Below are 25,033 nucleotides of genomic sequence, written 5' to 3'. Positions count from 1 at the left end.
GCCTCATAGGACAAGGACCCTGCTTGGGTTTTGAATATAAGCCTTTATTCCAGTTAAGATGTTTTCTTCTGTTTTACCAATCCATCTTTTTTTTGTAGCCCTTGAACCAATTTTCCCTTGAGCCTACCTTGCAGAGTAACCAAATAACGTCCAAGCTAGCCGTGTGCCCTTTGTCCGAAAGTTTGGAGGAGGGTTACATTTACCTAGGACTTGTCTGCAAAAAATAGGAAAGCACTTCCACTGGATGGGAAAGGGGCTGGGGAAGGATGCACGAGCATACTGTGGGAGCAGCTGAATGTGTGTGTGTCGGACTGGAATTCAGGTTGCTGAGCATGTCTGTCCCATACTTGGCCAAGCTCAAAACCAGTCTTTTGTTTTGAATGTTCATTTACAGTTATCTCTATAAGGATATGTGTTTTAACATTTTCTGTCTTCTCCTAAAGTCCTAAAGATGTACCTGCTCTCGTTTATGCAGATGATTTTAGAAGGTTGACACTTTGAGTGATGTTCATTTAGTGGGAGGAAGAAAGCATAAAAGGAGGGAAGAACTTGTCCAGAGTCCTCAGATCATGTCTGGAGTCCAAGGCTCCTACTTCAGCCATGTGTACTGCCCCATACATTCACCAAGAAAACCCTCAACAGCTGGGCCTGCGTGGAGTGGCTATATTTTAAGATTTTTCACAGGGGTTACAATATGACAGTCCCCACCCCAATCAGGCACCAGGATAAAAGCAGGGACTTAAAACTTATCATCCCCTTCCTTCAGCCTGAGCCATCACATGCTTTCACAATCTCCTAACCTCCCCCTCAGCCCTAAGCCAGGGCCTGGGCAGAGAAATGGAGGGACAAAGAAATTAGTTACATTGCCACCTGAGAAACCTCAGAGGGGAGGACCCAGCCTTCGCCTCCCTCCTCCCAAGTGCAAAATGTGTAAACAGAGTAAACGGAAAACAAAAAAGTGCAGTCTAAGTGGCTCCCTTTCCTCCTCCCCAGGGTTGGGGGAAAAGAGTATAGAGGAACGTAAGAGGCAAGTCTGGCTTTTCTATTGCCTTACCGCTCGCTGAACATAATGGGGTGAAGCAGGAAGGGGCCAGTCTGCCCGTACCCACAGCTCTAGGGTAGTACTTGTCCTTCATTTCCACAGCTGCCAGTAGCCCTAGAGTTTCATCAGGTGAATTGGTCAGGGGTCAGACTCCCTTGAGCCTGACTTAAGGCTGGGACAGCCCCATCTTTCTCTGTTGATTATGTGGCGCTTATATATTATTTATATAAATAATTTTTCTATGTACAGGAATCAGAGTGGCTTTCATGGAGGGAGGGAGGCTGGAGGCTGCAAGGCTTCACCACTGTTGGAGTTGTCCAGTTCAGTGCTGTCACAGTCTGAGTCCTCATTAGTGGGAGGGCCCTGTGAAGAAGAGAAGTACAGTGAGGGGAGGCTCAGCAGCTCTTGGTGTTAGAGATCGATTCCTTCAGGATCCTTCACTGAGGTCTTGTAATAGCCAGCAGCTCCCTGATTTCTCACGGTCTTCAGATTTCAGTGGCTGAGGCCATGAGATGCCAAGGCACCAGGTTCCCGGTTTCAGGATTCATCCTGGCTGCGATTTATGGCTGCTGTACAAGCAGCACCATTCACCTACTAACAGTACTATGTGCTCTATACCCTGGGCCTCTCAGATCCACCCTGTGGATATAGGCCCCTTGGTATGGGAGGAACGGGGCTTGCATATTGAGTGACTTGGAGGCTAAATACTGACTGAGCTTTCTGGTGTCTTCGTCTAGAGGTAGACAAAGTCCTGAATAACTAAGCATCTGCTCTTAATGTACCTAGTTGTTTCTGAGACTCACCTGCTTCCCTCTGGGTAGGTCCTGGTGTGGGATGGGTCGGGAGCTGGGTTCGGGGCCAGGAACCACCTCTGATGCAGGTGGGTCCAGTGGGATTTCTGAGCCCTGGGAACACATGTCATCAGACCGCTCATCTGGCCGCTCATCAGTGTTGGTACTGCCAACTTCAGGTGTGCCGCTGGGGGAGGGCTCACTGGCTGTGCCCTCCTCCCCATCAGATGGATTCTCTGAGCTGAAGGTGGACAGTGACTGGCGCATGTTCATGCCTTGAGGCCACCTGTATGTTGGAGAGGCCAGGGTTACAGTTGGCACACTGCAGCCTGCTAATAAGCAAAACACTGTCACTACTTCCTGTACATGTCACTCACCTCTGGCTTGATGGCAGCTCTACTTCACTGTCCACCTCTCCTTCCTCTTCCTCCGATGAGATACCACGTTTCTGCAGGAGAGGAGGAGTGGACTATGGTCAGAAGTGGGAAGAGGTCAGTAAGGACCCAAGAGAAGAGAACATAGTCATTAGGGTTAAGTAGGGAATGGCTTAAGATGAAGACCTAATATGGGAGGTGAGTTGTGGACTTGGGCCCAGGGGAGAATGAGGAAAGGGTAGGAGCTTAGGAACCACCCCATACTTTACCTGGCTCCGGGTGACAGCAGCCCTGTACAGCAGTGCAGCTGGGGTCAGGTGCTGGGACCCAGCCCGGCTTCCTCCCCGTCCCGCCGTCCCTTCCCTTCCAGTTCCCAGCAGCCCCACAACGTCACCAGGCCCTACTGGTGGAGGTGGCTCCCCTTTGGCTCCCCCAGGTGAATCTGGGCTGGTGGAGCCTGGTGCGGAGCCCTCACTTGGCGGGGTATCTCCCCGAGCTGGAGGTGGTGAGCCAGGATCCCCAGCTCCCCCTGTGGCCCCTCGGCCCCGGGCTCCCAGTGCTGCTGACAGCAGATCCGGGGATGATGAAGACATCTTTCGAAGCAGGAGGTCATGGTGGAGCCCACGTAGGGCTGGAGGGCAGGCCTCCCAGGCTGAGGGTCCCCCTCCTAGCCCCCCTGGGCTTCCTGGTCCCCCAGGTTCATGGGGTGGCAAAGCTGCACGAAGCCCAGGCAGGTCTCCACAGCTGCCCTTGGCGCTGGCCTTGCGGTGTCGAGTCTTGCCACGACGACTTCGTCCTGGTGAGGGGGGGCCCTTAGGACACCCAGGAAGCCCCACCCCACTCAGGGCAGCATCAAGTTTAGGTAGCAAAGATTCAGTCTTGAGGATATCTGGCCTGGTAGGGGAGGGAAAGTACAAGTCTGAGATGAACAGATTGATAACTTGAAAGCCCTCCCCAACCTTGGGCAGTACAAAGTCTATCCCCCCCTACCCCCCCACAGATCATCTTCTGGGCATCCTTGGTCTCCACCCCTGTTTCTAGCACTCCCCCTGCCGATCTGCAGCCTCACCACTTGAGAACTCTGGTCCCACCTTTTACTGTGGGGTGACAGTTTCTGTGGGACGTTCCTCTTCTTGATGAGCTTCTCCATAGTGTTCCCATGCAGGAGGCCTCGGGAAGGGTGTGATTTAAGCAGACCTGGGCATCTCCGCTCTAAAGCTTGTTCCCTCCTAAAGATAAGACACCTCAGTCTGGCATGTGATCAAAAAGGGGGACCCAGGCTCTGTAGGTTCTCTGTGTCACAGCTCCATGAGGACGAGATCTGATGCATGGGGCACATAGGGTTACCTGAGCAGCTCCCTCTCCTTGAGCTCCAGCTGCAACATGAGGGCATTAAGTTCCATGTACAGGTTGTTGGCTCTCTCCAGCTTCCTTTCGTAGTGCTCCCGGATGTCCAAGGCGTGTCTGAAACAGAAGGGTCTCTGAGGTGAGCCAGCGTCACCTGGTGCTGTAATTAGTCCCAGTCTCTGGGAACTGGACCAGGGTCCCTGCTGGTGATGAAATCCCCTTCCCAGACACATGCACACACCTGAGCTCCTCCCTCCTCCTCATCACCAGCTCCTCTTCTAGGCGGTGCAGACAGGTCCCTTCTGACTTAATTTTTTCAAAGTGCAGCTTTACCTCTTCCCGCCACTCTGCCTAGGGGGTGAAAAGACAATGAGGGGTGAGGGACCTCCTTTGAGCACCGAGGGAGTAGGCACTGGACTGGCCAGGATGGGGTCTTAGCCCTCCTAAAAGCGAACCTACCATCCCTTCCACCCATCCCCACATCCCTTCAGAGGGCACACTCTTCTCTGCAGAGGGAGGGAGTTAAGGTGTCCCTTTTCCCGCCCACAGCACACCTGGGACTTAAAGTAAGTCTCCTGGGGTGTGGACAGGACGTCGGCTGAGGCGATGTCCAGGTGCAGCAGGATCTGACGGAACGATGGACGATTTCTTGGTTTGCTGTTCCTGGAGGGCATGGAGTTGGGGTGGAGGAGTGGAGACAGAAATTTTAGGGATGACCAGAAAGGAACTAGAGCATCCTCTCCCCAGATGTGCCCTGGGGACCCTTCTGTTTCAGACATCTGGGAGCCTTGGACATCCGGGAGCACTACTCTTCCTGGAGAAGAGAACGCTAGAGTGTGCCCCGTGACCAGCTCCTTGGTCTACTGGCTCTGCTCTCCCATTAGCACATCAAAGTCCTGCAGTAGGGAAACCTATTTAATCCTGTTTTCCGAACATCTTTTTCTGATTAATTCCATCAGACAGACATGCTTGGGGAAATGGTAAACCAAAGGTGGGAAATCACCAACCTCCTTTCAGAGTCTAGGTTCCAAACAAGGCTCCAGGGCCCTCCCCTTCCTGGGTTCTAACGCAGCCCTCTTGCTCCAGCCACCCTGCTCCGGGGCTGTGCTGGCCCTTTGCAGGTGCACCCCAGCTGCTCTGGCCAGCCGGGATTGGGGTCCGTCTTATACAGACCAGGAAACGGGCTCAGGGGATGATAACACTTGCCCAAGGTGGCACAGTTAGTCTCAGTCATGAGGGAGTTATGTCCCTCTTTCCCCGTCCAGGATTCTGGGCCTGGAGGCCTGGCTTCCAGGTGCCGTCCCAACTGCCAGCAACCACCCTTCACTTCACAGCTTTGCCAGGCCGTCCTTACCAACACTGGCGAAGCAGGATTTTGAAGCCGTCTGGGCAGCTGGAGGGCACTGGCAGATGGAGACTGTTGCTTCCCACGCCCCAGATGATGGCTGAGGAATCTACGTCTTTGTAGGGGATCTCACCAGTCAGCAGTTCCCACAGCACCACGCCAAAGGACCTGGGGATAAGAGGGGACATCCCTTGGGAGGGGCTCCCTCCAGAGGCCCTGGAAGCCCCCTCCCTCCCTAGGGTTGGCTAGCTGCCCGCCTCGGTGCTCAGCCCAGCCCTCACCAGATGTCAACCTTCTCGGACACAGGCTCGTTGCGGATCACTTCAGGGGCCATCCAGGCTACTGTCCCTGCAAAGGACATCTTGGTGCTCTTGTCACTCAGCTCCTTGGAAGTGCCAAAATCGGAGATCTTCACCACATCGTCGTACGTGATTAGCATGCTGGTAAAGATTGTAGTCAGCTGGGGGCCAGGCCCCTCTCCACACCTCTTCTAGCTGCAGCAACCCTAACTTTAAGTCATTTGGGACACCCAGAGGCCGGGGGCTTGCCACAGCCCTCCCGAAATAGGACTGTCATTTGGGAAGGGTTTTTGAGATGGGCCACATGGACTCAGGACAGGGGTCTGGAAGCAGGGAGCCGGCTACACTGGCTGGGGGGTCACCTGCAGGAGACCATGCACGTCAGCTTCTCTGTGCTTGCTGGCTTACTCACTTGGGGGACTTGAGGTCTCTATGGATAATCTTGTGCAGGTGCAGGTAGTTCATGCCACCGGCGATGCCCATGGACCAGTCAACCAGCAATGAGGGGGTGACAGGGCGGCCAGCCCGCAGGACCTCGTACAGCTGGCCCTGGGCGCAGAACTCCATGAGGATGCAGTAGCAGGGAGCCTGGGTGCATACGCCCCTGGGGGCCAAAAGGGGGCATTAGGGCCTGGGCCAGCCTCGCAGGCCCCTGATTCCCACTTGGAAACCGACCCTCTCTACTCCCTGTCCCTGCCCAGCCCCCTTTGACCCCTGCCCACAGCCCAGTGGCCCTGGCTTCAACCCCTGCCTGGGATCTTACTTGAAGGTGATGATGTTGGGGTGCTTCAGCTTCCGCAGGTGCTTGATGTCCGTCTCCTTCAGGTCCCGTACCTTCTTTACAGCCACTTCCTCCCCGTGGAAGCGTCCCAGGAACACCGCGCCCTGGGCCCCTGAGCCCACCCACTGCAGGTCCAGGATCTCCTCAAAGGGGACCTCCCACAGGTCTGCGAACAGGAGGCACAGTGCCACCAGGCTTGGGGGAGCCATGCGCAGGGGCTTGGGATGGGGAAGCATAGGGGCAAGCCTGGGGCTGGCTGAAGGGACTCGGGGGCCCAGGCCAAAAACAAGCCACAAGAGGCCAAGGAGCCAAAGGGAACAGGGAAAGGAGCCAACGGGGGCCTCCAACAAAGCCAGGGCATGGTGGGGGGGGGGTGCTGCTGCTGAGGGGCCGCTGCTGAGGGGCCACGGCTGGGCCCCAGGGGGAGAGATGGGGCTGCCCACCAGGTGTCGGGGAGACAGAGACAGGGCCCCCATGAGGATGCGGCCTACCTTCCTGCTGCTGCTTGTGCTCTGTGGAGTAGGCTTTGCCGATCATGGTCCAGACAGGTCGCAGGCAGCCGAAGAGCCCTTCCAGAAAGCCGCTGCCGCTCTGGCACTGCAGCCGCACCTCATCGGCTCGGACCCTGGATGCCCGACTCTCAGGTGACCCCGTGGCTCCCCCAGGGCCCCCTGCATCCTGCTCGTGGAGCTGCAGGACACTATTGGCGAAAGGCTCAGGGGGCGGCTCTCCCCCCGGGGAGGGGCTCGGCCCGCCCCCGCCCTGCCCGCCCAGCGGCACCACATCTCGGAGTACACACTGGGTGGGTGTCAGGTCCTTCTCAGGGGTGCAGTCAGAAGTGTCCGGGTCGAGCTTGCGCATCGACGCCTCGCTCAGGGTGGACACGAAACCCCCGAAGGAGGGAGAGGGTGTTCGGGTCTCATGGAGGCAGGCCATGGCCTCTGGGCCTGGGTGCGGCGGGGGGCCGTGGGCCCTAGGAGAATAGAGCGAGGGACGGAGGGTCAGCTGGGGCCACACCTCAGAGGCAGAAGCCTGGTGGGGATCCGGGCCCCCCACAGCCCTGCCAGAAGTACCACTGGAGCTGCGCTCGCCCTTGGGGACCCATCTCAGTAACCCGACGCATGAGCTTCCTCTGGAGCCTCCATTAGTAACATCCCTGAGCAACATTCTCAGGTTGGACCCAGGCAACAGCCCCACACTCAGGCACAGACCCAGAGCTTGTGCCAGAAACTCAAGTATTCTGGTAACAGACTCATCCCCTTCTCCTCAGAAGACTACTGTAATTCACCACTGGAGCTCCCATTTCTGTCACTTCAAGCTCCCATGGACATGCAGAAGTCACATAAGGGTCTCTCAGACGTACACCTTCTACTCTGAGTCTCAGCCTCAGGTCTGTGATAGTAACACCCAAGGTCTCCCTGGCGCAGAGGCACACACAGGTGACACACAGACACTCTGAGAGGACATTCCTGGGCCTCCCACGTGCTGGGGAGGCACCTGGAGCTCCCACTGGTGTACTTACACGTGAGATGGCTGAGGCTTCACAGGAACACTAGTCTCAGGTGAGAGTCATCCCAAGGCACCCTCGGGTTCTCATCTGGGACTCCCTCTCCAGTGCTCACACACACCTGGGCGTTGCCAAGGTAAGGGAAGCCTGAAGTCCCTCAGCCGAACTGGGGGTGGGTGGGGACGGAGTGGGGCAGAAGACATGGCAGAGCCATCCAGTGGGGAGGCAGATGCAGAAGCAGAAGCTGGGTCAGGACAAGCAGAAGCCTACTGCTTCTCCCCCCTTAGGCCTGACATTGGTTCTGCTGCTCCCTCAGGGGATCAGTTACAGAGGCCCTGTCTCCTTGCTGCTTCTCCATCACTCCATCCCCAGCTTCCAAACCAAATACTAGCTTTCCAGAAGATGGAGATTTGTTCCAATTCTTGTAACTAGGTGCTATTTTAAAAGTAACCATTAAAAAAATCGGAATTCTAAGGGCACCTGGGTGGCTCAGTTGAGGATCTGACTTCAGCTCCGGTCATGATCCCAGGGTCCTGGGAGAAAGCCCAGCATTTGGGTTCCTCCTTACTCAGCGGGGAGCCTGTTTCTCCCTCTCCCTCTGCCCCTCCCCCAGCTCCTGCTCACTCCATCTCTCAAAAAATTAAAATCCTTTTTTAAAAAAGTTATTTATTTGAGAGTGGGAAAGAGAGCACGAGAAAGCACAAGCAGAGGAGCAACAGAGGGAGCAGCAGACTCCCCATTGAGGAAGAAGCTTGATGTAGGGCTCAATCCCAAGACTCTGAGATCATGACCTGAGCTGAGTGAGCCACCCAGAGGCCCCAAATAAATAAAATCTTAAAAGTCGGGGTGCACCTTTTGGCTCAGTGGGTTAAGCATCCAACTCTTGATTTTGGCTTAAGGTGGTGAGATCAAGCCCTGTGACGGGCTCCATGTTTAGCAGAGTTTGCTTCTCTCCCTCTCCCTGTGCACTGTCTCCCTCTCGAATAAATAAATGTTTAAAAACAGAATGTGAATTCTAGCCTTGCCTCTGCCATACACTGGCTGTATGACCTCAGGCAAACTGGACTGGGCCTCAATTTCTCCAGCTGTACAAAGGGGATAAACTAGCTATCATCACTCAGGCACAGCAAACTCTTCAACCTATACCAAACCTGTCCAGAGCTTGGCATCTGGAGTCATTCTAGTCTTCCGTCTTCCTCCACATCTAGTCTGCTAACGGATCCTGAGATGTGAGGATTCCTGAGGACAGTGATGCTCTAACTGTTCCTCATATTAGGGTCCTTCCTGAACCCCTGCAGCAGAGCCTCTGAATCACAACAGGAGAGGAGGGACAGGAATCTACACATAAAAAGGGGCCACTGGATGATGACACAGATGGACATGGAAGTTTGGCACTCCTGATGGTATCAACTCTGGTAACAATTTCCAGGCTTCTCGAGGATTTTTCAGTGTTTGTGGGTGGGCCTGAAACATGCATATTTAACAAGCACCTCAGGTGATTTCTACTTGACTTTGGCCCATTTAAAAAGCTCTGACCCAATGCCGGTTTGTTCTCTCTAGTTTCACCTCACTGTCTTAATTTTGGACTATGGTTGTGTCAGCTAACCCGAGACTGCCTCCTAGTCTCCCAGTACTTAACACAGCGTCCCCCACCCCCACCCCACTCCCATTTTCCACGACTCTTTAGAAGGATCTATCTAAAACACAGATTGGCCAGCACCCCCTCTTCTGCTTCAAGCCCTTTAAGAACCCCCTACTGCCCTTGGCCCACCAGCCTTATCTCCATGCTCAGGTCCCTCGCCAGCCTCGTCTCCCACTGCTGTTGGCACCTGGGCCATACAGAGCTGACACCAGGCTACATGGGGCTTCTGTGCCAAGGCCCCTAATGAGAATGGCTAACTTAGGCAAGGCTTACGAAGTACGTTAGCCTCTGCCGACAGGCGCATTAGCTCAATTAATCCTCACAACGACACTCGCCCCAAGTGACAGAGGTACTGGATAATCTGCCCCGGGTGCCCTCTCTGAGGAAAAGCCGCAAGCTCCGCCCCCGGGCGTTCTCTTCCTGGAAGTCGCTTCCCCAGCCATCTCTCCAAATCTCACTCAGTCCTGGAAGTGTTCCTTCCTGCCTGTCTTCCCCCCACCACCCCCTCCCCCTCCCCCGCCCCGCTCTGAGCTGATATCGGGCCGGCACAGCCCCCCTGTACCTCCTTCATCGTGGCTCCCATTAGTCCGGAGGCACTGTGGGCTCAGGCGTCCGGCTCCTCCGACAGCCCGCCCTCCATGAGACCCCCGACGCTCTCGCCCGGGATCCTAGGCTTCGCCCAGCACGGGCGCGCGGGCAGGACGGTCGTCTTAAAGGCCGCCCCTACGCTAAAGATGCAGGAGCTCCCTGGCTCTTCACCGCCACCCAGGGATGGAGCTGTACCCGTCGGTCCCTCTATATTCTTCAGTAAACAGACTCAGAAAGCTTTAGTCACAGTCATTTCCAGCCTCTGAATCCTCAAAATATCCTACGAGCTATCGGCGCCGTGGAGGGGAGTAGATGTACACCGTAATGCCAACGACAAACCCAGGCCAAGAATTTACTCCGCAGGATCCCAGGGCTTTGGCCTGCGCCCCCAAGGCAGGGTGGCTGGAAAGGTAGCCACCTTTCGCAAGTAGGGTGGGCTGGATCAGGCTGTTCGCGGGTCCCGCGGGAAGCCCCAGGAAGGCCCTCCGAGGCGGGGAGGAAGGGGTTACGGCCCCAGCGCCCCCTCCCCCTTCCCGACCTCCTTCCCGGCCGTCACGTGGCGCGGGCCGCGTGGCTGGAACCGGGCGGGGGCCCGGCGGCGGAAGGAGGGGGTCCGGGTGGGGAAGGGGAGGGGACTCAGCGGGTTGGGGGAAGCGCTGGGCGCTGCGGCGTAACCATGACGACTGTGCCCGAGGCGGCGTGTGAAGTCACCAGGACAAGATTAGCCCAGAGTCACGTGAGCGGCGGCGGCGGGGGCGGGGCTGCGCCTGGGCCCCGCCCCTGACCCGGGCCGGTGCCTGTGCTGGTGGTCCGGAGCCCGGCGGGGATCAGGGTTCCGATCCCGGGCCCCCTCAGTCGGCCACCGGTGCGCTGCCCTCCTTCGCATACCTCCCTCGACCTCTCATGCAGACCCATCTTCGGCCCGGGCACCGAGTGGAGGGAGAGCCATTGGTGCTGGGGAGCGGGGACTCGGCTTGGAATGTGGGGAGCAGTGCCACAGAGAAAGCAGGAGATGGGGAGATAGGGACACAGAAGGGCAACAGGCACACCCAGAGAACGGGGCGGGGTGGGGGTGGCGAGCGGAGAAATTCAGAGACCGCAACGGTGAAGCGCAGGGAGAATCAAATCGGAAAAGGATGGATTGAACGCCTGAATGTGAAAAGCAGAGAGGGCACTGAGAAAAAAGTAGCGGAGAAAGAACTGGAAAACGTGGAGACCATCTGTGCCCTTCCCAAGTCTTTCCTATTTAGAAGCTGAGCCTTGACTAGGCACCACACCTGGATTTTTAAAGTTCTCAGTCCTCATGTGGTGTTTGGCAACTAGGAGTTTCAGGCATAGAGAGGGTGACATGCTCAGGCACTTGCCACCAAGCGTCCCTCCAGTTCACCAGGCTTCCCCAGAGGCCCCTCTGGTATCCAAGGGCTCGCAACTAGGGAGACAGGGAGAGAAACCATTTCACCTGTTTGTCTTTTAGGGCAGTGGGAGTTACCTGAAGAAGTAGGAGATGTGATCCAGGGAAAGGGAGGGTCTCTAGCTGGGCTCCTCAGGCCACCGCCAACCTGTCCTTAGGCTAACACAGCTCATCCAGACTGACCTGAGGGAGTCAGGGGAAGCCAGGCCCCAGGGAGCTACAGTCAACTGGAGATTCCTCTCCCAACACACAGCCCTCTCAGTTTCCTTTATCTCTGACCTACCAGCTGTGTCCCACTGCCCCCCAGCTGGGCCTTGGCGCCAGGACTTTGGGGGCACGTTATGCCAGAAGCCCCTGGCCTAGACATTAGGTCACCTTGGGGGAGGGGAACTGCGTCCCTGGCCATCAATTATGCAGAGCATGGAGGAAGGGCAGAGAAGTGACAGGAGTGGGTGGATATCTCCATCATCCTGTCAACCATATTTACCAAGCGCTTACTGCGCAGAATTCCACATTGGGTGAGGGGACAGAGTGGTCCCTAAATCCTACATCTGCCAGGGCAAGAGGCTCTCTTGAGCCTCTTGAGTCCTCAGAGTCCTGGGAGGTCCTAATTCGGTTTCAGCTACCTGATTCTCTGCTGATGACTCCCAGAGTGCCCACTCAGGAGCCTGTGGTGGAGTGGGTCCTGGAAGGTCCCTCTGCTTCTTCCTCCTCCTGGTTCTCCTGTCCGAAGTGCTGGAAGCTTGTGGCAAGGGAACCCTTCGAATTCTCTCTCCTGTCCTGTTCTGTTCTAACAGCACAATCTCAAGGCCAAGTTGCATGTCTGGCAGTCTTGGGGGCTCAGCTGAGAGGCTAGTCCATCTGTCTAAATTGCAGGCTCTCACACTGAGCACTCACCACTGCCCTGGACCTCAGTTTGTCCTCAGGAAAAAGAGGGACGTTCTTCTCTCTTGAGTGAGGGTGCGAAGCAAGGTCTTCACAGGGAAAGGAAACCCAAGATTCTGGGGCACAATGCTAGTTCCATCTCTACAGGCTTTGAGATCCTGATAGGATAAAGGACCATGAGCCCTCTTGACCTTGCCTCCTGGCCACCGGCTGCAGCTGTTTTTCTTTTTGAATACAGGGTTCTTTTCAGATGGAAGGCACTACAACTTTGTCAGTGCCTTCATCAGGGGGAAATGTCTTCCCCAACAAACTTGGGGTAAATTGGAGATCACCCCTAAATCCAGGTACCCCCCAGCCTCATACAGGTCAAGTCCTGAGATGCCCCCCCTGGTGCCACCACCTCTTCTTCCAGTCAGCTGGGCAGAAACAGGGCAGGGGGAGGGGGCAGGGCTATTTAGGAAAAAAGAGCTAACTTTGGATTTGGAGAGATCAGAGCCAGAACCTTAGTTTTGCCACAAGTTGAAGAATGTTACCCCTTCAAGGCCCCCTCTACCTTCTGGGGTGGGGACAGTTTAAGATGATGTGGGGAATGCTGTGAGCACACTGCCTGGGTCCTGACTGTCCTCCTGGTTAGTTGGACACCAGGTCTGTCTTTGTGGCTTCTGGAGAGGCCAGCTCTTCATCTGACCAGAAAAAGGCAGACTGGGTCTCAGACCTTCTAATTCCGCAGGACTTTTCTCAATATCGGGTCCCAGTGGCCATGGGGTGCTGGAGTCCCCAGTCATTGGCCTCTTTGCTACCAGACCCTCAGTCCTTCCTCTACAAATCCTATCATTCCACCTCCTCTGGACTAAGGGAGAAGGCCTGCACCACATACTCACCCCTGGCCAACGTAGCCCGGGATCACCCCACAGCCCTACCCTTTAAGGTCAGGAGGGAAGGGAAAGGAGGGGTAGAAGCAGAGTATGAAGCGCCAGAGTGTCCCTCCTACTCAGGCCCTTAGGTGGACCCAGAAGAAGTACAGCACATTTAAGCAAATAGTTCCTGGGGTGGATGTGCATTTAAAATGATCTGGAAGATCAAAAATCATAAAGAAATAAAAATATAAAAAGATCTGGAAGGACAGATACTGAAGTGTAACCATTTCTAGGTAGGTGGAGTTGTGGATGCTTTTATTTCCTTCTTGTGGCTTATCTGTATTTTCTAATATTTCAGAAATAAGTTTCAATTGCTTTTAAAATAAAAAAAAAATCAGATTTTGAATTGAAAATGAGAAATAAAAATCAGGAGTGCCCATCTGCTCCTGTCACCCGGCTTGGGACAGTGGGTGAGTGGGTAGCCTGGGAATTAGAGAGGTTTGGTTGATGTCCTGTCTCTGCTCCTGACCAGACAGGCAATCTGGAGTAAGACACTTCTGAACAAACCTGTTTCTTCTCTCTGAACGGATTGAGGTACCCCTGTCACAGCGGTCATACAGTCTAGAACACAGTGGTTCTGGGTTAGACAGCCCCAAGTCCAAGACCTAAGCTCTTTCCCCAAAGTTCAAAGAAATTACTTCTTTAAGTTTCAGTTTCCTCATCCCTAAGACAGGGATGAAAAGAACACTCAACTCTTAGTCTTTTAACACTAGTGAGAGAATCTCAGCAAGGTTCCTGGCCCAGGACCCAGCACACACGAAGCATGAAGCTCCCTAGAAACACGAGCCACGCCGAAAAGTGCCTAACAAGCAGGAGCAGGGTTTCTTTTATAAATATGATTCCCTTCCCTTCTTCCCCTTTTCCTCATCGGCAGTAGAGGGGGTACGGGTGGAAAGGGAGGTGGGCAAACGCAAGGGGCAAAAAGAAGAGCACCGCGAGAAGGAACCCAAGGCCAAGGGCTCTTTGTCCTGAATGACCCTGAGGCCCCTCAGCCCTAGTGTTCCTACCTCAGCACCTTCCCCAAAAGCAAAGATGACCCTGGTCCTCCTGGAAACAAGACAGACCAGTCGCTGTGGTCAACCCCTCATGAAGCCCACGTGTCACCTGCTAGCCTGTCTCCACAGTATCCTCCTTCTGCCCCAGGAGGGACTTCTAGTCCCTTCTTCCTCCCCAGGCCAGGCAGGGGAGAGGGAGGACCACATGTGAGATGCCACTGGGCAAGTTTGGGGTGGTGGGCACTAGGATTTAGGGTCCTCTTCCTGGAAGCCAGATGACCATTCTGTCACCTCCAGGGGAAGGACAGGGACACAGCAGTTGGTTTGAGAGGGGTCCTGCCATCCTTAGCTGTAAGGACACACAGGATGTCCAAAGCCAGTCCTTACTTAAACTTCTTGTCGCCTCTGCCCATAGCTGGGTTTAATTCGGGGATGGGTATTTAGTTGTGTTTTCATGGGTGCTGGAGTTGGGATATCACACCTTTGGTCTCCCCAGCATCACCTCAGTCCCCACTGGGAGAACGGATGAGTGGTTGGCACTTCCCCCCCAAGAGGGTAAGCACTCTTAGCCACCCTGAAGTGTGAGATGGGAGAGAGCAGGCCCTGAATAGTGCTCTGGGAAACTTTGCTGTCTGGACAGGAAGGCCAGGGAGCTCTTGGCCCCTTTCCTTCCAGAATCCCTTGTGCTTGCCTTCCCTCGATATTACCCTCCAGGTGACAATCAGAGCTCCCAGAGCCACGGAGTCCATCCTGCGAGATGGAAGGGAAATGTCATTTGGAGGGAGGCGGTGGTTGTGGCTGAGAGGACTCTGGGTTGGGGAGAGACCTCAGGCATACTCCTTCTTGGCTGAGGGCCACCCACCCACTCTTCTCTCAAGAGGGAGCAGGTGCAGAGTTAAAGTCCCCAAAGGTGGGACTCCTTCTATGCTAAGGGACACCCCACTGATTTCCTTCCACTCTCTATAGAGCCTCTGACCCCCTCTTCCCTCCCCTCAGCCAAGGCCATAGTTAATCAGGAGGCACAACTGTGTGGAACAGATTCTTGCTTATTTTTTAGCCAGGGAGTTAGAGAAATGTGTGGGGGAAAGGGATGAGGTTCTTGAAAGACCTGGGCTGGGGAATTGGGTTAGGGGAGCCAGAGGAGATGGAGAGAAAGAGGGAGAAAACCACAAATGAATGGGGGAGGGGAAGAAGCAACAGCTGGATGGAGAAGGTGAATACCACAGCTGGAGGGGATTGGGGGCATCAGAGGGAAGGGGAGGAGGGCCATCACCTGGGCGTCCAGGAACAGGTGCTCGCACCCTCTAATCCTCAGGTGCAGCGGGCTGAGTGTGGGAGTGGGGGTGGTGGTGAGGCAGGCGGTGGGCACATCAGGCCCCGTCCTTCCTTTCCTTCCCTGAGAGGGCCCAAACTCTTCCTCCTCCTTCCCTCTCTTCCTCCTGGAAGATGAGTGGGAGGAGAGGAGGGTGTTCTCTTGCCCGCTGTCCTTTAAGTCTGTCCCCCAATCATCCCCCCACCCCCACCCCATACGGTCCTTTCCAGCTCCGGAGGCCCTTCGTCTCCAAGCTGGGCCGCGGCGTCCCTCCGCTCCGTTCCCCTCCTTCCCATCCCCACAGGCGTCGGGTCCAGGTCCCCAGTTTCCTCCGCCCCGAAGCCTCAGCATCCCCGCGCCACCCTACCCCACCCCGCCACATCTGCATCCCCGACCCTCCCTCCGCACCCGTATCCCCGGACCGGGACCCATCCCTGCCCCCCACCCCCCAACTCGGCCAGGCTCTCACCTCAGGGGCTCCTCGGCCGCAGCACAAAAGGCGGCGCTGCTGCAGCTCGGCTCCGGATGCTGCTCCCGCCTCCTCCTCCTTCTCCTCCTCCTTCTCTCCTCCCCCCGCTGCCCTCGACCGGACCCGGGGCGCTGTCACAGGCGAGGCTCGTGCGGTGTCCGGGTGCACGGGTGTCAGCCCCAGCTTCCTCCCCCCGACCCCGAGCCCCTTGCCCACTCGGCTAGAACTCCCACTCCTTCCAAGGCCCCCGCCCCTGGCCCCCCGGGACGGACACGCCCTGAGCGGGGGATGCTGCGCTGGAGCCGCCGGCCTCTTAAAGGAGCCTGCTGCTGCCATCCGGCGCGCTCCAGGCTCGTCCCTGGCCCTTCTGGGCCCCTCACCTCCCTGCAGGCGGTGTCCTGTGACAGTCGCACCTCGGGCCTTACGCTGATTCCGTCGGAACCCCCTATGACCAGTCTTATAAACTCCTTCCTATTCCCAGAGACAGAAGCCCTTCAACGTGGGATACCCCCCACCCGCCCAGAGCTCTAGCATTGCTCCCCCTGCCATGCCGATCTTGCCAGATTTCCTTCCCCTAATTGTCACCACTCCAGTTTTACCCAATTGGAATCCACTCAGCTCAATTCCCCGTCCCCCTCCAGCGTTCCTCATGATCATTCCAAGATTGCCCTGGACCTCCGCTACCTGACCCATTCTCAGGACACTCATTAGAACCAGACATTTTCGTGATCTCTCTCCAAGGTCACAAGATTTTCCAACATCTTTTAACCCGTGGTCATAAGACTTTGGGGAGGAGAGACTGGAGCTCTGGGACCCAAACGTAAGTGTTCTGCTCTGCACCCAGATTAGTGGATTAGTTTTAAGAGGCCAGAAGCCTCTCTTGCTGTCTCTTCGGCTGAGAGACCAAGACCCACAGGCAGAGGGAATGAGACCACGACTAGTTTTCGTCCTTCTAGTCCTATTGTCCCACTATAGCCCGATTCTCAGGCTCCAAAGGGGATCTCCTGGACAGCTACAGAAAGGTTCACTAGGGTCATTCTAAAAAGGCTTTAGAAAAGAACTGAAACCAGACAGGCTGCGGGCTAGAATTAAGGGGAAGGGAGGTGAAGGGCAACTTAGGGAAAGGAAGCAGGTGCTGTGAGACGAAGGCCTAAGGGCCAGGAGTTTAGGTCGAGCGCTGAAGGAGCACTGCCTGAGACGCACTTGGCTTGCCCCACCGCTTCAGGGGCAAAGAACAGTCTCCTCCCGCGTCCAGGTAAGGGCCACCCCCCCAAAGCCTGCAAAGAGCCAGGATCCGACAGCCGCCTCGCCCCCGGACCAATCACAACCTTTCCTCAGTAAAGAGGCGGAGCCAGAGGGGGATGACTCTTTCCTTGTCCCTGCCTTCTAAGTAAAGTAACCAATTGCTATCTGCCTAGAGAAGTAAGCACAATCGGAAATAACCAATTATACCGCGAAGCTTTTCGTGCATGCCTGACCCTGCCCCTCCAGCTGCGACAAAGCTGGCGCGCGAGCGCCTGGGTTCTGTAGTTTCCTCGGGGAGTCAAAGAGTCCAGGGCTCCAGTTAGCCCTTACCGCCCCGCCCCCAGCTGCTTCCACTCTGCTACTACGCATGCCCGCTCCAGGGAGAGGAGACGCGGAAAAAAGGAGGCGGGACGCTATTTAAAAAAAAAAAAAAAAAGCGCGCGCGCACAAACACACACACAGAGACACAGACACACACAGACACACACAGACCCACCCACACACACACAAAACCGCCCTCAGCTCGGGAAGCGACATTGGACGACTCCGCTCCTCCCAGAAGGCGGTGCTACCTGCCGGGGCAAACCACGCGGAGGGTTGTGGGGCGGACAGCTCCCCTCCGGGTGGAGACTCATGGAGTCGGGTGGGCGGGGGACTCTATGTCCCGGCATGCCCCGCGCCGGGCCCGACCGGCCGCGACTCGGGGCTTGGCCCCGGCCCTAGCTCGTCGGCGGTGTATTGGGGTACATTGAGGCTGCAGTCGCGGTGGCGCCCGCGGGGACGGAGGTGGGAATGAGTGAAGAGGAACAGGGCTCCGGCACCACCACGGGCTGCGGGCTGCCCAGGTGAGCCGCTTTGTACCGATCCCTGCCGGGCGTAAAGCGTGGCGCGGTGCGGAGGAGGTAGCGGCGCGGCCCCAGCATGCACCTGGCCTGAGGGTTGTTCCCGGCAAGCACTGGGGTAGTGGGCCGTGGTTCCCGGCATGCATCCCGGCAGTGGCCACTGTCTCTTGCTCTAAATAGTTTGGGGTTGGCCTGGTTCCCAGACTGCACTTGGGGCACTGGGCTTTATGCTCTCGACATTCAGTGCATTTGGTGGGTACCGGGTCCCTGGCCTGCACTGTGTCAGGGGACATGCACTTCCTAACTGCACTGGGGTACGGGCTCCTCCTCCTCAACTGAGACTGGAATAGTGCATTCCCCGCTTGCTCTGGGGGCAGTGCACCCTGCTTTCCCAGCCTGCATCCCTACTCCACATTGAATCCAGCTAATGTCTTCTCTACTCTCCGGGGTCCCTTGGACCCTATGTCCCCCATAGTGTGCCTGGGTCTGATATGACAGTGCTTGGCCAGGTGGGTGCAGAGTTGGACGTGTGATAAGAGTCTGTGCCCCCCGCTTCCCCCAGTATAGAGCAAATGCTGGCAGCCAACCCGGGCAAGACCCCGATCAGCCTTCTGCAGGAGTATGGGACCAGAATAGGGAAGACGCCCGTGTACGACCTCCTCAAAGCCGAGGGCCAAGCCCACCAGCCTAATTTCACCTTCCGGGTCACCGTTGGCGACACCAGCTGCACTGGTGAGGAAGGCTTGGGCATCCTGGCTGGGGTGTGCATTCCCAGGGCCCTGTTGGCTTTGTTTCTTGGAGTCTCTTCCCAGTCCTTTTCTCCAAAGCCAGTGAGGGAAGGAGAGATTTCAGGGGAAAAGCCACTGACTGGTTTGGGAAAATGGGTCTTTGAGGAGGTGGGTAGGGCTTGGGAGAGTTAGAGGAGCACACAGGACTGGGACAGTGATCTGGCAGATTGTCATCATCCTAGAGGAGAAAGAGGAGATAAGCCAAATTCTCAGTGAAGTATTTGGGGGGAGTCAGTGCCTGCTGCCCTGGGCTCTGTTCCAGGTGCTTGACCAAATTCCTAGTTAATCTTAAACCACAGTCTGATCCTGCGATAGAGGTGGTAGTATCCTCAAGTTGAACAGGAGGGAAATGAGACTCAGAGGGATTTCAGTGAGTGGTGTAAGGTCACATGTCTAGTGAGTGGCAGAGCCAGGCCTTGACTCTAGAGCCTACCCTCTTTCTGCTTTTCCAGCCATCTCTATTTATTGAGAGAAAAGAAGGTGCTTCCCAGAGGAAAGTAAAGCAGAGAAAGAATCTCCACCCAAGGTGTCTGAGCTCAGGGGCTTCCGCCTGACACGGCTTGGTTTGGGGAGCTCTGGGGAAGATAAAAGCCCTTCCTTCTAGCAACTAGTGTAACATTTCCAGTCTTGGGCAGGGGCAGTTGGTGAGAGGGGCTTGGTTGACTCCCTCCAGCTATAAGGAGAGAAGCTGTGGGATGCTGGTTTTTCTTCTGTCCTCCCAGTGACCTCCAGTATTGCCCACGCCCCTCTCTCAGGTCAGGGCCCCAGCAAGAAGGCAGCCAAGCACAAGGCAGCTGAGGTGGCCCTCAAACACCTCAAAGGGGGGAGCATGCTGGAGCCGGCCCTGGAGGACAGCAGGTGAGGGAGGAACAGCCGAGGCTTCCTAGAGGCCCTGCCAGGAACCCAGGCCCCTGCGCCACCTCCTCTGCCCAGTAGGCCTGGCCTGGTGACACTTAGCCACCTTGACCTGGCCCCTTCCTGAGAGTTTCCTCTGGACAGAGCAGGATGCTGCCAGGGCTTCTGCTGCTGTGAAGGACCCTTTGGGGGGAATGTCAAGGGGCTGTGCCTGTGGTTTGGGCCCGGCTAGGGAGGGAAAGGGGTGGAGGCTGAGGCTAGAGGGGTTGCACCCCAACATGCCTCCTCTCTCTAGCACGTTGTCCTTCCCTCTTCCAAACTTACATTGGAGGTTTTTGCCTCCCCGTGTTTCTTGGGTAGGAAGAGACCCTCCTTCCCCTTTTCTTAGTCTTCTTGATCCAGTGTTTGGCAGCAAAGGCTCCGAGGAGGAAAAGCTGGTGGTTAAGCTTCCCTGAGTCTTTGGCTCCAGTGGGAAGGAATTTTCTTAGGGAATGGGCAGGTCAGAAGGACCTGGGTCCCCAACCTCTACTCCCCCCACCCCCAACATGGGTGTGAATCAAAGGCCCCCTTCCCCTCGGGAAGTTCTTTTTCTCCCCTAGACGCTTCACTGCCTGAGGACATTCCAGTTATTCCTGCTGCAGCTGCTACTCCTGTTCCATCTGCTGTTCCAACCAGGTATCTTGTATTTCCTGCTGGCCTGAAGGGGGAGGAAGGGGTCCTGGCTCCTGGTCCCCCAGCCCTTGGCCCCAGCTGGTCAGGCAGGAGGAAGTCTGAGAGTAAACAGAGGATGGAATAGATGGGGACCAGAATTTGAAGAATTTGCACCAGTTGGTAAGCTCTTGGGACAGGAGGTAATTTATGACTTTTAAATAGCCATAGGGATGAGGTGTTTGACCATGTTCAAGGGTCTCGAAGGCCCCATTTTCTTCTGAGTTGGTCACATGATGGTCCTGTGTATGCCTCCCATCAGGTGCTTCCAGGGACTGGATATACAGCCCCTCGCCCACTGTCCTGCCAAGGTGATGATCCAGTGTTCCAGAAAAATCTAAATGGGCCTGGGCCCTGGAAGAGACCTCACTTGGGTGGGAAAAGGAGGAAGCAGGCTGGATGTTTGGAGAGACAGCTGCTTGCCTGGCAGACACTAGGGAGATGTTTGTGGGGACACCAGAGCAGAGCTTAGGACTCATGGAGAGCCACAAAAGGGACAGCCCCATCAGTTTTGGCCCTGGACCCTTGTTCCTTCAGGAACCCCCCCATGGAGGTGCAGCCCCCCGTGTCCCCTCAGCAGTCTGAGTGCAATCCTGTTGGCGCTCTGCAGGTGTGCCCCCATCCTCATTTCCCATGCATGCCTGTCTTTCCTTGGACCTGGGGCTGTGAGGGACGGTTATGTGGGAGCTCTTCCCCTGTTCTGAGGGCTTTTCCCATCCCCTTCGTTCCTCCTCCCTGGAATTTGAGGCTCCCAGGGTAGGAGGGAGAGGATGTAAGGAGTCTTTTCTCACTCTGCCTTGTGCACCCTTGTTTCTCCCTCCCAAGGAGCTGGTGGTGCAGAAAGGCTGGCGGTTGCCCGAGTACACGGTGACCCAGGAGTCTGGGCCAGCCCACCGCAAAGAGTTTACCATGACCTGCCGAGTGGAACGTTTCATTGAGATTGGTAACTGGGCAGAGGGGAGTTCTTGAAGCTACTCCAGCCCTGGCTACAGGCAACTCCTAGCCTCTCTATGCTACAGCCTCACTGTCCTGGCCGAGACCCCTGGCTCAGCTCCTTCTCCCAGCTGCTGCTTTGTCCTGGCCTCCCCCCACCCTCTCTGGCTGACCAGGTTCTTAGGTGCATGGCAGGGCCCAAGCTCCTCTTTCCAATTGACATCCCACAGGGGACCCCCAAGCTTGAGCTGGGTGGAAAGCACTGGAAAGCCTGTTGGGAATCATAACCCAGCAACCTTCTCCCCACACGCAGGCAGTGGCACCTCCAAAAAGCTGGCAAAGCGTAATGCGGCAGCCAAAATGCTGCTTCGAGTGCACACGGTGCCTCTGGATGCCCGGGATGGGAATGAGGCAGAGCCCGATGACGATCACTTCTCCATTGTAAGTGGCTTGTGTGGGCCAGGCCCTGTGGTCCATCCTCCATGCCAGGCAGGACACTGGGGACTGGGGACTTGGGCCTGTCACCTGGGGGTGAGCCTCTCTGGATCCCAGGCCAGCTCCTGCCCATTTTTCTCCCAGACCTCCTTGGCTGTCCCCCTCCCCACAACCTCAGCTGTAGGCCTACCTGGCGAGTGCTGTGGGGAGCTGGGCCAGGGCTGGAGCCCTGGAGCCTGCACTTACTGGAATGAGGAAGGCTGCCTGGACCCCTGGCCCAGACTCCAGTAGTTAGAGGGGGCCAACTTGGGGAAGGCTGGCTGGATGGAGCATTCCTTTTGTGGGGTTTTTTTCTCCTTGACATTGAATGTCCTGTTAAATGCCTGGGTCTCAGCTCATGGCTGCATCTTTCTCACTGTCACCATCTTGTCAGGGTGTGGGCTCCCGCCTGGATGGACTTCGGAACCGGGGTCCAGGCTGCACTTGGGATTCTTTGCGGAACTCAGTGGGAGAGAAGATCCTGTCCCTCCGCAGCTGTTCCTTGGGCGCTTTAGGTGCTCTGGGCCCTGCCTGCTGCAGTGTCCTTAGTGAGCTGTCTGAGGAGCAAGCCTTCCATGTCAGCTACCTGGATATTGGTATGGCTAGTTGGGAGGCCAGGGGATGGTGGGGACTGAGCCAGAGCAAGTACGGACGGGCCCACAGGGAGTTGGGGAGGGCACGACCACGAGGATACGGATACCCCCCTCCCCGTGCTGCCTTCCCACCCAACACCACCTCCATCCTCTCTTTCGGTCTCCAGAGGAACTGAGCCTGAGCGGGCTCTGCCAGTGCCTGGTGGAGCTGTCCACGCAGCCAGCGACTGTGTGTCACGGCTCCGCGACCACCAGAGAGGCAGCTCGTGGGGAGGCTGCTCGCCGGGCTCTGCAGTACCTCAAGATCATGGCAGGTAGCAAGTAAAGCCCCAGCCGGACTCGGACACGCCTCCTGGCTCCCTGCTCTTCTTCCCCCAGCCCACGCATCTGTTCAGCTCTGGTGCCCCCCTACCCTGGAGGTGCCGTCTCTACCTCTGACACAGACTGCCTGCCTGCAGGCTGAGGAGGACACCGGGCCAGCAGCCAGGGAACACGGGGCCTTGGCTGGCCCAAGATCTGTCCTCATGGCACTGATGATGATGAGTGGGAATGAAATCTGGGGGCTCTCCCTGAGAGCCTGGAATAAATGTGCTTCCTCTTGGATTCTTAAACCCTGCTCTTTCTGTTCCCCTACCTAGGGCCGACAGCAGAGGAGGTTAGCATCAGGGTATCCTGTTGTGCCTCCCTATCTTGTTCTGGTGGCAGGAGGCCCCATCACCTGTGTTCCTGCAGAGCTTGATTTGACAGAGATGGAGGGGCTGTGGCCCTGGCCCTGGCCCTGGGGCTCTCTTGCTGCCCTTTCAAGTCTTAGACAGACAGACACATGGATTCAGAAGCCACAGCTTTATTAGGGGAGGAGGGGAGGCCTGGCCCTTGTAGTTGGGAGCCTCGCATGCATACATATCAAGGGATGACCGGTCACTTCTTCCCAAAGCGCTGAGGGGCAGCCAGACTCCAGAAGGGGGAGCTGAGCCCCTCCTGGGCTCGGGGACTCAGCTGTTCGCTGCTCCAAGAGCCCCGGGCGTTTCTGCCAAACCTTGGGAGAAATCCATCTTCAACTGTAGGTCCTTTCAGCCCCTCCCTCCTCCAGCCCCCACCCACCTGTTTGGCTCAGGCCTGGACCTTGTCTCTCTCAGACTCACCTCTGGGGCTGGAACAGAAAGGCTGGGCTCCGGCCAGGTTTCTGCATGGCCTGGAGCAGGGAGCGCAAGAGTGACCCGGGGGTTTGGACCTCCTGCAGTGGGTAGGCTCCGCTGTCTTCCTCCTGTGGTACAGGGGCATTGGGGAGGGAAGATGAGCAAAGGCCTTGGACATTTTAGGTCACATGGGGAAAGGAGAGACTCAGAGGCACGTTGTAGGAGGCTGAGGACCCACTGAAGACCCTGGCAGCCAGAGTATTTGAACTGAGAGCACAAGTCTCAAGCTGAGATAGAAAAATGGTGACAGTGGGGGAGCAGGGGGAGGTGTCTAGGTGACACAGTCTGTTAAGTGCCCCACTCTTGATTTTGGCTCAGGTCGTGATCTCAGGGTGGTGGGATCAAGCCTCCCATCGGGCTCTGCATCTTTTGGAGCCTGCTGGAGATTCTCTCCCTGCCCTCTGCCCCTCTTCTCACTCACCTTCTCGCCAAATAAAATCTTTTTAAAAATAAAAAGAAAGAAAAATTGTGACATGGGGCTAGGGCAGTAACTTACCATGAAGATCTGGTTTTCACCTCCGTCGTCTGGTCCTCCAGCACAGCCTCCCTCTGTTAGTAGCAGCACCATCAGCAGCACTGCGGCCCGCCTGGGCTCCATGCTGCCATCTGCCTTCTTGGAGCCATACCCGCTTCTTATACCTGCAGTGGCCCGGCCCCCCACCCCGCGGCAGCCTGAGGGGCAATCTAGAGCAGGCAAGGGAAATGTACTGCTCCATCAGGAGCCGCCTGGGAGCCCCTCCCATGGCACCTCTGGGACTTCTTGCTCCCAGCCTCCGGCCCCCAGCCCCTAAGGCTGGAGTTATAGACTTTATTAGATGCATAAATTCTGTCTCCAAAGCTCAAGAAGCATCATTAATTGCAGATGCTTTGTCAGAGCCAGGCCCTAGGGGGCCTTCAAGAACCCCTAATTCCTCAACAGTTTCCAGAGTTCCAATCGATCACCTCCTCGCTTTGCTAACTTGAGACTAAAAGCATAAAGGAAGTCTTGTCAAGAAGGTCTAGGCACTATGTCTTAGAACAGAGGAAAGGAGGGAAGAGCCAGGGTTAGAGTGAGCCAGGTGACCCAGCCTGGTCCCTCTTGTGACTATGGCTGCTGCTGGGGTCATCCAGCCCCTTCATCCCCTTGCCTATGTGCCCTTTGGGGGGATAAAAATGGAGGCACTCCTCTGACATTTGCCTGTGGATAGTAAAGTGGGATACAGGAGACTAAAAGGTTTCAGAGCCCACAGAAAGTGGGGATTACTCCCCATCAATGGTCACAAGCCCCTTGCTCATGGGGGAGCCCCACTCAGGCTCTGCCTCACCTGGGCGTCTGCCGCCATCCTTCACAGCTGAAGCACTCTGCTGCCACCCTGTGGCCACAGCTTGACACTGTCAGGGCTGGCCATTTCCTTTCTGCTCTCTGAGGGGTGAGGCTATGTAGATGGAGGTTCCTACCGCCCTGACTCTAAGGGATCCCCGAAAGGCAGGGGCAGGATACTAGGGTTGGTATTTGGTTTTGTTCACCTCCTTCTAGTCACCTGGCTCCGACCTGTGAGGGCAGGTGACAAGAATCCTGCCTTTTTAGGAAAAAAATCGTTTTTCCTCAGGAGTCCTTTAAAGTTATCTGGTTCACTTTTCCTTCTGACCTTAGAATCCCTTCCTGAGCATCACTGCCTGGCCTCCCGACCCCAGTGTGGCTCTCCAGCCTATCT

General features: G+C 56.4%; 3 protein-coding genes across 21 annotated transcripts in view; 1 reads left to right on the top strand and 2 right to left on the bottom strand.

Moving 5' to 3' along the window:
• Nucleotides 1–643: 643 nt before the first annotated feature.
• MAP3K12 (mitogen-activated protein kinase kinase kinase 12) lies at nt 644–17,352 on the bottom strand. 6 transcript variants are annotated; one of them, XM_004774610.3, is made up of 15 exons: nt 15,706–17,352; nt 9,691–15,363; nt 6,471–6,952; nt 5,962–6,145; nt 5,611–5,802; nt 5,181–5,339; nt 4,909–5,067; nt 4,109–4,217; nt 3,796–3,905; nt 3,555–3,671; nt 3,299–3,436; nt 2,477–3,101; nt 2,211–2,281; nt 1,846–2,119; nt 644–1,405 (listed from the first exon to the last, which is right to left on the bottom strand). In XM_004774610.3, the coding sequence occupies exons 3-15, from the start codon at nt 6,913–6,915 to the stop codon at nt 1,307–1,309; spliced, it is 2,682 nt and encodes an 893-aa protein (XP_004774667.1). In that variant the 5' UTR covers nt 6,916–6,952; nt 9,691–15,363; nt 15,706–17,352; the 3' UTR covers nt 644–1,306. The 6 variants fall into 6 exon arrangements, with proteins under 6 accessions (XP_004774667.1, XP_004774668.1, XP_004774669.1 ...); XM_004774611.3 differs by having other exon boundaries at nt 15,198–15,363; XM_004774612.3 differs by lacking the exon at nt 9,691–15,363 and having other exon boundaries at nt 15,706–17,351.
• A 97-nt stretch (nt 17,353–17,449) lies between these two features.
• Nucleotides 17,450–22,754, top strand: TARBP2 (TARBP2 subunit of RISC loading complex). 4 transcript variants are annotated; one of them, XM_013046884.2, is made up of 9 exons: nt 17,450–17,795; nt 18,360–18,524; nt 19,336–19,438; nt 20,018–20,110; nt 20,681–20,753; nt 20,969–21,086; nt 21,390–21,517; nt 21,945–22,146; nt 22,311–22,754. In XM_013046884.2, the coding sequence occupies exons 2-9, from the start codon at nt 18,365–18,367 to the stop codon at nt 22,466–22,468; spliced, it is 1,035 nt and encodes a 344-aa protein (XP_012902338.1). In that variant the 5' UTR covers nt 17,450–17,795; nt 18,360–18,364; the 3' UTR covers nt 22,469–22,754. The 4 variants fall into 4 exon arrangements, with proteins under 4 accessions (XP_012902338.1, XP_012902339.1, XP_004774651.1 ...); XM_004774594.3 differs by having other exon boundaries at nt 17,455–17,795; nt 18,355–18,524; XM_004774597.3 differs by lacking the exon at nt 17,450–17,795 and adding an exon at nt 17,907–18,044 and having other exon boundaries at nt 18,355–18,524.
• A 217-nt stretch (nt 22,755–22,971) lies between these two features.
• The window catches only part of LOC101674217 (cyclic AMP-dependent transcription factor ATF-7), a 94,481-nt gene continuing 92,419 nt past the window's right edge, over nt 22,972–25,033 (bottom strand). For all 11 annotated transcript variants that reach the window (XM_045073288.1, XM_045073287.1, XM_045073280.1 and 8 more), the window contains 2 exons: nt 23,286–23,407; nt 22,972–23,179 (listed from right to left, as the gene is read on the bottom strand). In XM_045073288.1, coding sequence (XP_044929223.1) covers nt 22,991–23,179; nt 23,286–23,407 — 311 coding nt within the window. In that variant the 3' untranslated portion in view covers nt 22,972–22,990. The remainder of the gene's footprint in view (nt 23,180–23,285; nt 23,408–25,033) is intronic.

The sequence above is a fragment of the Mustela putorius genome, unplaced genomic scaffold, assembly GCF_011764305.1.
Source record: "Mustela putorius furo isolate JIRA1106 unplaced genomic scaffold, ASM1176430v1.1 tig00537227_pilon_pilon_pilon, whole genome shotgun sequence".
Taxonomy (NCBI): domain Eukaryota; kingdom Metazoa; phylum Chordata; class Mammalia; order Carnivora; family Mustelidae; genus Mustela; species Mustela putorius.
This window is presented reverse-complemented; position numbering and strand designations above follow the sequence as displayed.

Excerpts from the sequence above, each read along its gene's own strand:
- MAP3K12 (XM_004774608.3), bottom strand. The coding sequence starts at position 7,146 with ATGTTGCTCAGGGATGTTACTAATGGAGGCTCCAGAGGAAGCTCATGC. Across the intron at positions 5,068-5,180 it reads TCCGAGAAGGTTGACATCTG|GTCCTTTGGCGTGGTGCTGT; the intron begins GTGAGGGCTGGG and ends TCTTATCCCCAG. Across the intron at positions 3,437-3,554 it reads AAGGAGAGGGAGCTGCTCAG|GAGGGAACAAGCTTTAGAGC; the intron begins GTAACCCTATGT and ends TCTTATCTTTAG.
- TARBP2 (XM_004774594.3), top strand. The coding sequence starts at position 17,743 with ATGAGTGAAGAGGAACAGGGCTCCGGCACCACCACGGGCTGCGGGCTG. Across the intron at positions 18,525-19,335 it reads TGGCGACACCAGCTGCACTG|GTCAGGGCCCCAGCAAGAAG; the intron begins GTGAGGAAGGCT and ends CCCCTCTCTCAG. Across the intron at positions 21,087-21,389 it reads GGAACGTTTCATTGAGATTG|GCAGTGGCACCTCCAAAAAG; the intron begins GTAACTGGGCAG and ends CCCCACACGCAG.